General features: G+C 41.0%; 1 protein-coding gene across 1 annotated transcript; it reads left to right on the forward strand.

Moving 5' to 3' along the window:
- On the forward strand, positions 1-1,995 carry lrrc4.2 (leucine rich repeat containing 4.2). Its single transcript, XM_068739500.1, has one exon. It carries the CDS (start codon positions 1-3, stop codon positions 1,993-1,995), a length of 1,995 nt encoding a protein of 664 aa, XP_068595601.1.
- Positions 1,996-14,231: the final 12,236 nt, after the last annotated feature.

A 14,231-nucleotide genomic window follows, 5' to 3' on the forward strand; every position in this document is an offset into this window, starting at 1 on the left:
ATGAGTCCTCTGGGCCAGGTTAGTGTGCAGCCTACCTGGAACACAGCCCCGCTTGCCGTGCTCTATCTCATGGTGCCTGCTCTCATCATGTGCCAGTCAACAGGCCCTGCACTGAGCTCAGCAATCCCACAGAACTGTCCAGGTGTTTGTTCCTGTACTAACCAGCTAAGCAAAGTGGTGTGTACCCGCCGAGGCCTGATTAGGGCCCCCCCAAACATCCCAGCCAACACTAGATATCTGAATCTGATGGAAAACAGCATAGAGACCATACAGGCAGATACCTTCAGGCATCTATGGCATCTGGAGGTACTGCAGCTGGGTAGAAATGCTATCAGACAAATTGAGGTTGGGGCATTCAATGGCTTGACCAGCCTAAATACTCTGGAGCTGTTTGACAACAGATTGACGGTCATACCCAGCGGAGCTTTTGAGTACCTATCAAAACTGAGAGAGTTATGGCTTAGAAACAATCCAATTGAGAGCATTCCCTCAAATGCCTTCAATCGTGTCCCCTCCCTCATGAGACTAGACTTGGGAGAACTGAGGAAGTTGGAATACATCGCTGATGGGGCATTCGAAGGCCTTCAGAACCTCAAGTACCTCAATTTGGGGATGTGCAACCTGCAGGAGTTTCCCCATCTTTCACCACTGGTAGGCTTGGAGGAGTTAGAAATATCAGAGAATGTTTTTCCAGAACTGAAGCCCGGCGCATTCCGTGGGCTGAGAAATCTACGGAAACTATGGATTATGAACTCTGCCATCACCACTATTGAAAGGAATGCATTTGATGACATCATAGCCTTGGTGGAACTGAATTTAGCCCATAATAACCTGTCATCCCTCCCCCATAACCTCTTCACCCCTCTACAGTACCTGGTGGAGCTACACCTGCATCACAACCCCTGGGGATGTGACTGTGATGTAGTGTGGCTCTCCTGGTGGCTCAGAGAATACATTCCCACAAATTCCACATGTTGTGGACGCTGCCACACCCCAGCTCCCATGAGAGGACGATACCTGGTGGAAGTTGATCAGAGCAGCTTTCAGTGTTCGGCACCATTCATACTTGATGCTCCAAGAGACCTGAACATCTCTGCCGCGAGGGTGGCAGAACTGAAGTGTCGCACAGCCGCCATGAGCTCAGTCCGATGGCTTCTTCCCAATGGGACAATACTGACCCATGGCTCAGCTCACCCACGGATATCAGTCCTCAATGATGGCACACTCAACTTCTCCAATGTTCTCCCATCAGACACAGGAATCTACACCTGCATGGTAAGCAACATGGCAGGAAATTCCAACGCCTCAGCCTACCTAAATGTCAGCAATGCTGAACTCAACACATCTAATCTATCCTACTTTACAACCATAACTGTCGAAGTTGTGGAGCCCACAGTGGAAGAGATCCCGAAACCCAAGCCTACCGTCCCTGCCTCACCCTCTGTCTTTCAGCCTGTCTTCATCTCCACACCTACTGTGCTGTTCAAAAACACTCAGACTCCACGGCAGGTATCAATCCCAACAATCAGAGTCCCTAGTGGGCCAGCTGCCAGCCTGGATGAGATGATGAAAACCACAAAAATCATCATCGGCTGTTTTGTTGCCGTCACTTTGCTGGCTGCTGCCATGTTAATAGCATTCTATAAATTGCGCAAGCGCCATCAACAAAGGAGTACGGTAGCAGCAGCTAGGACCATAGAAATCATACAGATGGAGGAGGAAGTTCCTCCTATTCCACCACCCACCTCTGGATCAAGTGGTTCTGATGACACAGTGTTGGTGCTGCCTACATTAGTGGAACATAATAGCAACACTTTTAAGCCTGGGTATGTGTCCTCTTCATCACGGCAAGGGGGCTATGGAGCCCACTGGACCCAGAACAATTCTCTTCATCGCTCAGTCAGACAGCATCACAGCCACATCAGCACCATTGCTGATCCCTACATCATTAAGACCACTCAAGTCAAGGAGAACGTTCAAGAGACCCAAATCTGAGTAATTCTCCCTGTGGATCTAGCTCTCTAACTCGGCCCCAACCTCTCGTCTTCAACCATTGGCTTACCAGTCCACGCAATAGAATGCACAAAAGAACAAAACTGTAACTGTTTCTTTGTACAGAAGTGCAAGAGAGATACATTTTTTTGTTTCTTGTACATGCCTATACATAATTATATAAATATGAAAAAGGAACAAGAAATATATATATATATCATCAGACAATGGTGGGACATGCAGACTGTATTAAAAAAATAAAGTAATTTGAAACTATTTTCTCATAACTGGTGACGTGACATAAAATTGGGAAAAATATGAATTGCTTTGTGATTGTTAGCAGATGGTGGCGCCTACTTTACTGTAGGAAACAAGATATGTGTTTTTTCTTATCATATTTGAAATGCAGTGAAGATCTCTTTATAGAGGCACCAGTTTCTAATTACAGCCCCAGATGTAAACTCCAGTTTTTACTGTGCCAAATATTATATGCAATAAATCAGTATTTTCAGATTTACGAACACTAAAAGACACAGAAGAAAAATCTTGATGGGTAGAAACATTTGTCCAGGAATAGCAACTTAATGGTACAGATAGATTGTGCTGTTCAGTAGCTATCAGCCAAATGCTTTTGGTCCGCAGTGAATTCTTGCAGCTAAGCTTTAACCATCTGTTTGCTGGAGCGAAGCTGTATTCTTTTGACAGTGGCTGTGCTTCTTAGTTGTGGTGTATCTAAACATTTAGTGTGCACATGATGCCCCATTGGTTTAACTGGCAAAGACAAAATGCAGGCTAATAACAGTTGTTGCAAATATGTTGTTTTGTTATTGGTTGCATTTTGTAACATTTATTTTCCCCGAAGTTCTACATTCTTCTTAATGGCTTGTTTAGTGTTTAGGGCTAATTTAATAATGCGTAACAGCAGTCGCCTGACTTGTCTCTGCAAGGGCTCATTCCAATGCAAATCTTTCAAAGGAACAGACATGGTGCAGTGATACAAGGCTTTGCTGACCATTCTGCTTTTGGAAAAGAAACAAATAGGCGCTCGGGCCTAAAGATGAAAAGAAATAAAAACACATTGAAGTGAAACAAAATGAATGTCTGACACTGGGGCTTGTCCATGAACTACATTGATGATTTGCTTTTCTGACTCTTTAACCATTTATTTTGAGCAATGCTATTTTTATGGAGAGACAAAGAAAGCTATGAAAAATTTAAAACCTTTGGTTTGTATTTCTCTAAATCAAACATTTCCATCTGATGTTTTTTCTCTTTTTTCTGAATTATATTTACACTCATGTGAATTATTATTATTATTTTATCTTATAAGGTTGCAGCAGTATTGTAAATTGGATCCAGCCCCGAATGCCCCATGTTACGGTCCTATGCATTTACTTAGTGTCTGCATGAATGGGTCTAAGCTGTGTACAATGCTGCATTATACCCCACAGTGGGGCTCTATGCAGGTCAAATAGGCTGTTGGTCTTTGATGCCTCAGCTTAGTTTTTACTATTGATTTCTCAGTGAATGTGAAGGGGGAAAATACATGTATCCCACAGTTATACAATTTGTGGATTTGTTTTCCTTACATGTTCATATGCAGATTGAAGTTCCGACCTATCTGAATATGGCATTTATTAGGTAAACAATTACTTATTGTGCATCTAATACGAATAAAAGATAGTTATAGCTAGTTCATTGAGATGAGGTATAGAATGAACCTGCTTTATCAAAGCAAATATTTTGAGAATGCAATCTAAATACATCCACCCAGAAGCAGACTGGTGTTTATTATCTTTTTTTTTTTTTTTTTTGCAGATACTGTATATGTCATGTGTATAAGCAATCTGAACTATCTTGATGTCATGCAGTTAAAGGTCAGCTACCATAAATAAGTGTGCCTAGTCTTTGTGTTGACCGCAACACCTTAGCTATGACCTTACAGTATGCTGTTATCTGTAGTGCAACACTCACAAGTGTCCATCGTTTAGTCACCATTTATATTATGCTTTTCGATCATGCCGGTTACTGATTATTTCAAAGCTTTATTTCAGTGCGGAAGTGTTCACGCTGAGGATATTGGGAGATAGAGAGGATATATGACAGCATGCCTTCTGTTCTGCGATAATTATGAAGCATGGTGGGCTGTCAGGGATCACAAGGATTCATTTAAAACCTCCATGGAGAGATGGTCTATAATGTGTTATAAATCACTGATTAATATATGCCAATGTGGATATAGGCACATTTTGACAGTTGGTGGATGTCATAAGGACATAATTAATAGTCATTATTATTTTATAAGGGGTTTGTATTAATGTGTGAAATGTATACAGTAGGTAATACTTAAAGGTATACTGTGCAGGAAAAACAATATATCAATGAATAGAATGGAAAACTAGCTCCTGTCCATCATCGTTATGAGTCACCAGAAATGTGCTCTTTGCCTGTATCTTCTATTTTATTATTTTTGCTGTGTTTGGGATACTTCTGAATGTTACCGCTGGAGAATAATTACCGAGTGTTTCCATTCATTCTCAGAACTGGAGTCGATAATAAATAATCAACTTTTTAAAATGTTTTTTTTTTTTTTTGCCTATTACACCGTTGAATTGTGTTTTTAGGAACAGAACTGGAAAATCCTGCATAGTATGCCTTTAAACAGGGTTTACAATATAGAAAGTATTGCATATGTAAAGGAAATACCTCTGTTGACATATTGCCATTGGGAGGTTTCCCAAGCTAAAATTATGAATGATGAATGCGAATGCAGGTGGGCCTAACAGAGCAGACTATGACTATAATAAGTGTTTCTTCATTATCTGTCAAATGTGGGTGCAATGTTCTGTTAAAAACCCAGTCGCTGCCAGAATGAGAGGCTTGTTTTTTTCTTTTGCTTTGACCAAACAGAATGTCCTTAGTTGTTTCAGGATGCGTGAGCTGAGAAGGCTCTTTTTATTTCCTCACTGCAGCATGGCTCTGTTCGTGCTAGTGGCTTCACAAGAGGCTTTAATGGGTCTCAGCCAGCCAACGAGCACTCACAACTTTTTCCCTTCTTGTTTTTTCTTCATCTGCCTCCTCTTCATGGTTAACAGTAAATCAACAGGGCTAACGTTTGTTCGGTGGGAAAGGGTTCTAATATCGCTGCTTGCAGCTTTCTCAGAAATCGCTTGTTTAAATTATTGAGCTCTAACTTCATAGTGTTTTCCAGACCTTAACAGTACAATTAAAACTAAGGGACACCCTGTTGAATTAAAAGTCGCTGTAGAGGGGACAAATGAGGTTGTCCCATCTTAAAGACAATGTATGGATATTGGAGGATAACTCCTTGAGATGTTGCATCTCACTTCTAAAAAGGGCCTGATTTTAGGTGAAGCCAGCACCTTATCCAATTTCTCTCCATCTATGGGCATATGATTCTGTCTTATCGTATCATCTAATTTCGTTTTTTTAAATATGGACTTAAAAAGACAGATGGTATTAAGGCACTAGGAGAAATTTAGAAATTTATTTTAACACAATTTAATTTAATGAATTAAAACTAGCCCCACGATATGCTGGCGACGCATCCGGGGTGAACCCCAGCTCTCGCCCGTAGTCAGCTGGGATAGGCTCCCAAAAACCTGCGAGCCACAAGGCGGATAAAGCGGCTGTAAACGAGACGATTGACTGTCTGGTGTGACTGATATTATATCTTCTGCAGCGGAGTCACACGTATTTCTTGAATTTGGCTTTGCGTTGCAAATGAGCTGTGAAGATGCCTCGTCTAAACTGCTGCTTTCTCTCTTTCTCTGTCACCTTTTTTTAAAATCATTGACTGAAACCCCTCCAATAAAATGCAGTTAGATTGTGCTGTAAGCCCCCCCCCCCCCCAAGTCTCATTCTGTGAATTGTACTAATTTCCATAGCCATTAGGATCACACTCACTCATGCCCACATTTCTTTTCTCCCCATCCATCTGATTGATTTAAAGGCAATGGACCACCGATAAGACATGATGCATCTTTTGGAAGTCAGCAGCGTGTCGGAGGTTCATGCTATGCATATTGGCAGGTGGTAGAAGAAGAGAAAACAATGGCTAATCTACTATTATGTAGTTTGTCTCACCGAAGCGAGACTGGATGTGCACGGATAACAGGAAAGGCGCTGGCTTATGGCACTAAGGACAGCAATCTACGAGGTTGAGGTTTAGTTGGGAACACGCCCTTGATCCACAAGATCCATATCTGTTGATGAAGTCCCGAGCTGTAAGAGGTGTTGGTCAGATGACAGGCCACAGCGATTCTGTCACAGGTTCTCACAAAAGGGATTATAAGAAATGATCCATGGTTTCTTACGAGGTACGGAATGGCTGCTCTGAATCCTCATCAGTCTTCCAACGCATGATTAGGCAGCCTCCACCTGACTGCACTCTTTCTCCATTATGGTTGGCTTTTTGCTTGGTTTGAGCCTCGACTCGCTTCCTTAAACATCTATCCACTTAAATGTTTTAGCTTAACTACAACAAATGAATGCATTTTAAAGTGGAACCAAATTAATCTGGAGTTGCTTTACATAAATGGCACATATTTTTAATTAAGATGGAGAACAAAAAAAGACCTCACAATCTTTTTTTACTTAAATAGTAAATAAATAAATAGTAGAAGAAAGATATTTTTGACTCACAGAAATGCACTTTTTTAAAAATACATTTCTCAAAATTGCTGTGTGCACCAGGTGAGGATTCTGCCACACTTGTATATTTGAGAGCACGAAGAAATTACTGGAAGGCTTGTGCAAAGTTATTGTCATTTTAGACGGGCACATTCTGCCCGACCGCTCACATCTCTGGTCTTTCACTGCAGGTAAAAAAATAACCACGAGAAGAATATGAAAACCTCTATCATCATACCATGGTGTATGAAAAAATACCCAAATAAAATGTGACACTACCCTTACACAGCCTAAAAGCAGACACACAGTCCACACTACTGTGCAGTGTATTTCAGTAATGTAGGCCAGTGTGCTCTCTTCGGGCCGGTACGGCTCTAGATAAGGGGTGGCAGCTGGATGTTGCTCCTCAAGGTCTCTTTCTGTGTCAGTCAGTCAGTCAGTCTCTCTTTCTGTTTTCAGTGCAGTGTGTGTGAAAAAGGGTGTCCTCCACAGCAGCGACAGCCACTGCCCTGTTATTTTAACCTCTCCCACTCGAGAATGAAGGGTTCAAGAAGAATACATCCATGCACGAGGGTCAAACAAAGCAACACGGAAGAAGCTAAAGTGAAAACAGGCTACATCTTCTGGGTGTTAAACTATGTACGGTAACCTTAATCAACTTCATTATATATATATATAACATAATCTATCAATTTTCTTGTAGATAAGACAATCGTCTAAAGCCGTTTTTCCCACTTTGCGGGTCAAGGGTCTGCTGGAGACCATGCCAGCTCGCTATGGGTGAGAGGCGGGGTACACCTCGGACATGTCACCACCGACCTATTAGAATTAGACTGGAAATTAGGCCACCGATATAATTTCAGAGACCAATCCAATATGAAACTGTACATCCAGCTCTCTGTCATCATTACATATTACATGTGGCCTTAAGGACTTCTCTCCAGAATCCTCATGGCAACTCGTAACTGCTGCGATGTAAGCAGTTGGTGGGCAGACAGAAATAAGGCACCGATAAGACTTGCAATCTCCATGGCAATACTGCTTGGATTAGACAGTGTATATTTAATTAACAAAAAGGGAGAATTTGTTCATGTGCACATTTTCAAATTAACAAGATATTTTGATTCAAAGAGTATCCTATTTAATTTTAGGACATAATCATCAAAAGGCAAAGTCTGCTAAAAATAGAAAAACACGACCTCATCAGCTACGCAGCAACCATCAAATGTAAACATAAAGAGAGTATCAGAGTTTGTGCATTCATGTATTAATTATGTTTGTGATTTATGACCATATGAAGCAGCTTTCTAATGAATAGGCTAAATTCCTTCTTCCTGATGCTACTTTCAGTAGGCATTGCCCCATCCATAGTGATACTCCATTTACATCAATAGATTTCTCAATTTCAAATGGTCTGTCCATGCCTATGAACTCCCATGCATGATTTACGTTTACATTGATACCCCCCACAAGAGGGCAGTGAAGAGTCCAAGGGTTTGACTGCAAGACATTTTGTGACGGTAGGAGAATTGTGATAATCCATCCATCCATCTTCAACTACTGATCCGAGGCCAGGTCATTGCGATAATGTACATCATAAAAAAGTGCTCCTTTCATGTCATTCTTCTTGCCGTTTGGCTCCATAAATTCTCAAAAAATGTGTAATATTTAAATATGTATGGATCCATATCTATATAAACCGTATAAACTCCAAACATTGATGCCTTTTGGCACAGACTTTTCAGCCTTTTATCTCAACTTCTAGCCCTGTATTTTTAAGGGGTGGGGAGTGGTTCTTTGAAATTGATCTCACAGTCAAGCATCTCAAGAGGATGTCACTTCATGCCCGGTCGGAAGATAACAGGCACTAGCTGTTCATTGTCATACCTCAACATGTTGCACATTGACACGTCTTGGGAAATCGCTGCGACAGTTACAGTATTTAATAGTACAAGCTGTATGTAGCTCTCAGCATGTGGGGTCATGGTCTGAAGATCCTTTCTCTAACTGCGATTTGATCCAACATTCTACTGTTATTTATAACGAGTTCATGGAGTACATACATACTCAGCCTCTGCCTGTCTGTGCACCCACATTATCCATGCAGTGACTATTCTTAACATTTTACTATATTCAATATTTATTGTTCTTAAATTGTAGATGTTCAGATTTACATTTTATCCCATTAAAATGCAGCATTCTGGAAGGAGGAGTCATGGGAGCCCTGAGACTGTTTATTCATGCAGCAGCCTGGGAGAGCTCACAGGCGCTCGTTGGAGGGAACACTTCACACAGCAGTGCTCATCAGCTGCATACATTACGCTGCTGCTTGAGGCTTTGCTTTTCACATTGGAATCCTACAGAATGAGCACCTCTGATTAGCAAGACACACACACACGCCTCAATTTCTCCTCTCCCACGCTGCCCTTACACCTTACCATCGTGTTCTCCTGTCCCTAATGAGAGAAGAGGATTATAGCATGTAAAGAAAGGTCAAGGACAGTCGCTCGTGTCCTGTTTATACCACAAGCCAATTCTAACGATGACAGCTTTTAAAAAAAGCAAGGCACTTAAAAGACTTTTCCAAGACATGTGTAAAGACAGGTGAATGGCTCGTTACCCTGAATAAGATCTAAACTTGCGTCTCTGCTGCTGCAAGCAGCATCATTAAATCAGCTCACATAGCTTTACCTCAAGGATGAAAAATGCTGATACATGTCGGAGTTTCCTGATTCATTAATTGTATGACATTTCCGACTTGTAAAAACCAGCTGAGAGTAGCTCATATATGACAAAATAATCGTTTTCTCTCTTGACATATTTTCTTTCCCTTAATTGTGTGGCTGGATGATCATGTACAGAGACAGCAGTGGAGCGATGAGGGTAAACCACTAAAAACACGTAGACAACCTTGCTAACAAGGATCATTTGTCTCAATCACTACAAACAACATCAATCCCTCTTAAAATATGCAAGGCGGCGCAATACACAAAACAGCAACGCCATGGGCTATTCACAGTGACTGGCATTTATTGACAAATAGACTTAATTTAACTCGGTTGTCTCATTATTAATTTTCCTCTCACCTACTTAAAAACACTGGCTGGCACACGCCAACACACACGCTCTTTTTCACTCTTTTTTTTATTATAAATGATAAGGTTTGGGCTCTGACTGACAGGCGACCCAGCTTCTCTACACCCTCTCCCCTTTCTATTGCTCCTTCTCTCTCATTTTCTTAGCTTCCTTCTGCTCTCATTCTGCCTGTCAGCATTATGAAGTCCAGAACTACGAACACACACACACACACACAGAGAGAGAGAAAGACATGGAGGGAGGAGAAGGTAGGAGGAGATGAGCACAAGCGAGAGGAGGCCTGCAGTCTTAGCTGATGCCTTTCAGATAATGTAAGTGAAACGTTGTTTTAAATGATCTGGTTCATGATAATGCGCAGTTAAAAACCCTAAAGTGGGTAGTTTTCAACTGCACTACTGCAGAAGTTCTGACCCAACACAAGGCCGGGTTGAAATGACACAGCTACAGGAATTAAACTTAAAGCTGGGTTGAATATTGCATAGATTGGCTAAATATTCTGCCAAAAAGTAGGTTTGTGCTAAGCATCATCTGGGGGTTAACCTTATAAATAGGTTATTGCTATGTTATGTTACAGTGGAGCCTTTACATAGGAAACCATAAGTTAAATACTTGGTATACTGGGTTATTGCAAAATATGTCCAAGGTATTGTTTTAATGCAAGTCATCCATTGATCCTATGTTTGACCTTGGCGGGGCTGGATCCTATTCCAGCTGAGCTTTCCAGTTAATCAAAGCTCCAACACAAAGAGCGACGAACAGCCATTGAGTTCTATGGGTAACTTAGAGTAACCAGATTAACAGGTTATTGAAGTCACTGTCCGGTTTCGTGATTTTGGACTGTGGAAAAAAAGCTGTAGTACCCATGGAACCCACTCAGACCCAACCTAAAAAAATATTTCATTATTTGGGGGGGATTGAACCCAGAACCTTCTTGCTCGAGGCAGCAGTGATACCCACCATGTTGTCCGCAAGTAATAAATATTCAAATATATTCAATTTCCATAGTGAAAGTATTTTTATCAGTTGGTTGGAGTAGACTCCAACAAGCTAAAATTAAACCTGGAAACCTGAGAAAAGAAAAGTAGGACAGTTCGATTCTTCATGACTGCACAGGAACCTAAAACTCATCTGGCTGATTTTTAGTGTTACACAGCCACATCTCCATTTCACACATTACGATTTTAGCATGTTGAGGAGGCAATTAACTATACTTCTATGAAGTTTTTACTGCCATCAAAATGTGTGCTAAAAAAAGAAATCTAAATCTCGAAGGGGCTGGTAAACTGAGACAACAAGGCTTGTGTGTATGCAAAACTAGAATTACACAGCTCCACTGACACACGACAAACTCTGTAAAAAGGTTTTTTTGGGGAAAAAATGCAGTCTGTGCAAGCTTTTGCAATTGGCCATAATGCCTGGTAGATAGCTCTAAAATACAGGAAATGTTGGTCTAACAAGAAGTTAATATGGACAAACTAACCACGATGGTTGATGGAGTCTTATTTTGTGCTTTTCTCCATTAAATAAAGTGATTTACAGTGAATGCGACTGCCTGATAGCAATGACATTCTCAATCAACAATGGCAGACAATGACAGCAAGAAACTAGGAGTGAGAGTGCTTGAGTGAATTACAACGTTAGACATATTCTACGGGCCTGACTCATTGGTCACAAGGATCTTTATTAGATGTCTCTACAACAAGGGACGTGTTTGACAATGGAAGCCCTTTGCATTCTATTGATTACACTAGCATCTTCAAAATTAATTAGTCTGTTAGTCCATACTGCTGCTATGCTCAGTTTATATGCACCAATGCATCGCTGGGCCACACAGAAACAGACAACCATTCACACACACTCGTACACTAAGGAGTGATAAATTCAATACAAACCACCTGTGATAATTAGCTCCCCCTCCCTCGCGCTCCTGGTACCTCCCCCACTATTTCTCTCCTGCCACTTTGCTCTAACTGATCCCTACTGCCACAATCCACATACCTTCTCTCTTTCTGTCATCCACCCACTCCCCCAATATATATGATCCACTACCAGTTTGTGGTGTTAGTACACACACTGGTCATTGATAGTCAGCAACACTCAAAGACAGGGCGGCTTGATTTCACAGTATAATGATTATTTTCACAACACCACTAACAAGGTTTAGGCTTGGTTATCACCTAATGACATATTCCTGTTTGTAGAATAGTCATAATGAGGCATTACGAGTGTGTCATTTCCACACTCGTAATGCCTCATTATCCAGAAGGAGCATGATACCGGAACTGCAACACACACACACAGACACACACAACTGGGTTGTGGAGTATGTTTGTGTGGGTTCCTGAGACAACTCACAGGGACAGCATTGTTGTGATCATTATGCAAATGTTTCTCCTGCCAGCAGTCCCTGCTTTTGTCATTGAATAGATCTTAAGTGTGCTTTATTCTCTGAGCTTTAAGGACAGCCTGTGCAACATCATCTTTTCTGGCTTAGACACGATCTTTAACATGTGGATTATTTCTTTTTTTTGGCATGACCTCAGCCAGTGACGCACACAGAGTGCAGTAACCTTCTCAGATACAAACATTCCCACAGCCATAAATCCTAAAAGGTTCTAAACAGGGTGTCAAGTAAACAGGATTTTCCAAGGGACACATTTTCATGGAAACTAGAATACACACACGCATACACACACACACACTGAAATGTTTTCAAATGTTGACAAGCTTACAACGTTGGTACTATGATCCTATTTTGCCAGCAACAATCTGATCACAGGCAATACATTCTTTTTTCTACAATGTGTCTGTGCTGTTAAACAATGGTAGTGAAAATAATGGGATGTTATAATAGTGTAAGCATTTTAGATGATATTTTAATCTGAACATTAACTCATGTGTAGTTGGGGACTTGGAAGCCTTTCCCAGTTTATATCCTGGACAAGTTCCCAGTTAACAAGGCCAAACAGCCATTTAAACAAAGCACCACAACTGCAGCATTTTGACTATGAGAAGAAGCCAGAGAACCCCGACATCCTACAAATACACTGGGAAGAACATGAAAAACATGGGGCATTTGATCAGGGCTGCAATGTCGGCCATGATGTCACACACATTTTTAATAGTGAAATAACAAAGCGCCAGAGAAATGGACACGTGCTTTCATTGGTGCGATCATGAAACTTCTTAAAACCATATTTTGACCATATTTTGTAAAAAAAATCTTTACATTTAAGTACAAATTCTCCAAACTCTTTTGCCAATTTTTTTAAAAAATGATAAGAAAAATAATCATCCATTCATCATGATAATTGGCATCAGTTTGGGGCTGACTATTTAGCCATATGAAGATTGGAAGCTATCGCAGGAGGCACAGCCAAATACAGGATGTTTGTGCCCCTTTCCACTCATTATTGCCATTGCTACGCAGGAAAGAGATAAAGGGGCCTCAATATGACAGGATTATGATGCCACTTCACCACTGATTCATCCAAACAGCAAAGGGAAACCACCAGGATACCGCACTCATACAATTTGAGGCCAGTTACACATGATGTTGGAATTGCTGGAAAAGAGTGCGTCTGAAAGGAGGTCAAAATTGCTGCTTTATTTGGACAGTCCTCCCTTAAGGCAATTCTGATTAGCCGACAGCACATCCAAAGCCGTCTTTTAGAGAGCAAAGCCTGTGTGAAAGAGAACAAGACAGCTTTTTCTCAGATAAAAACCGTAGATTGCAAATATTTTCCCCTCGCAATTTCAAGTTTTATAATAGCACAAAGCCATCAAAGCAATAGTACACAAAAAAAAAACATTGCGTCTATGCAGGGGAACCTCACTTATCAAAAGGAAAGCATCCTCAAGGGGGTATTTCGCAAAGCAGAATTAGCAGGATTATTATAATCATCTATCAGTATTCATGACTGAATCATGCTCCTAAAGCTAACATTCTAATTTTGTGTTACAGATGCAAATCAGGACATACTGCATTATCACTAGCCAAATTGTTTTTGCCTTTATAATCCTGCATGGGAAAACATAATTAGTTCATAGACATGCACAATTTAAACAACAAACAAACTACTATACATGATTGAGCAATGTTTCAAAAGAGGTCTCAAATAAAGTTGCTGAATTTATTGAAATTGAAGTGCAAACTCAGATATGAGATATTATATGATAGCGTAACAGCTGCCACTAGTAATGATGCTCAAAACATACGAATGTGGTTGAATGAACACCGTCAATAGGTAAAGGTGCGTCCACCGATTTCCTTACTCTTCCTCCACTCTCAGATTCACTGTACCCATTACCAAAGACAGAATAATAACTGGGAATTTCCATAATCCATCAGTGACAGTCACTGCGGGTGGGGGGGGGGGGGGGGGGGGGGGCAGAAAGATGCAACCAGCGCTAACGTTAGAAGATGAATGGAAGTAAAGTGAGGAAAGGCTCCAGAAGGTAACGGAGAGGAGCTTCATTTGGAATGCAGT

The sequence above is a fragment of the Brachionichthys hirsutus genome, chromosome 5 (assembly GCF_040956055.1).
Source record: "Brachionichthys hirsutus isolate HB-005 chromosome 5, CSIRO-AGI_Bhir_v1, whole genome shotgun sequence".
In the NCBI taxonomy this organism is placed as follows: domain Eukaryota; kingdom Metazoa; phylum Chordata; class Actinopteri; order Lophiiformes; family Brachionichthyidae; genus Brachionichthys; species Brachionichthys hirsutus.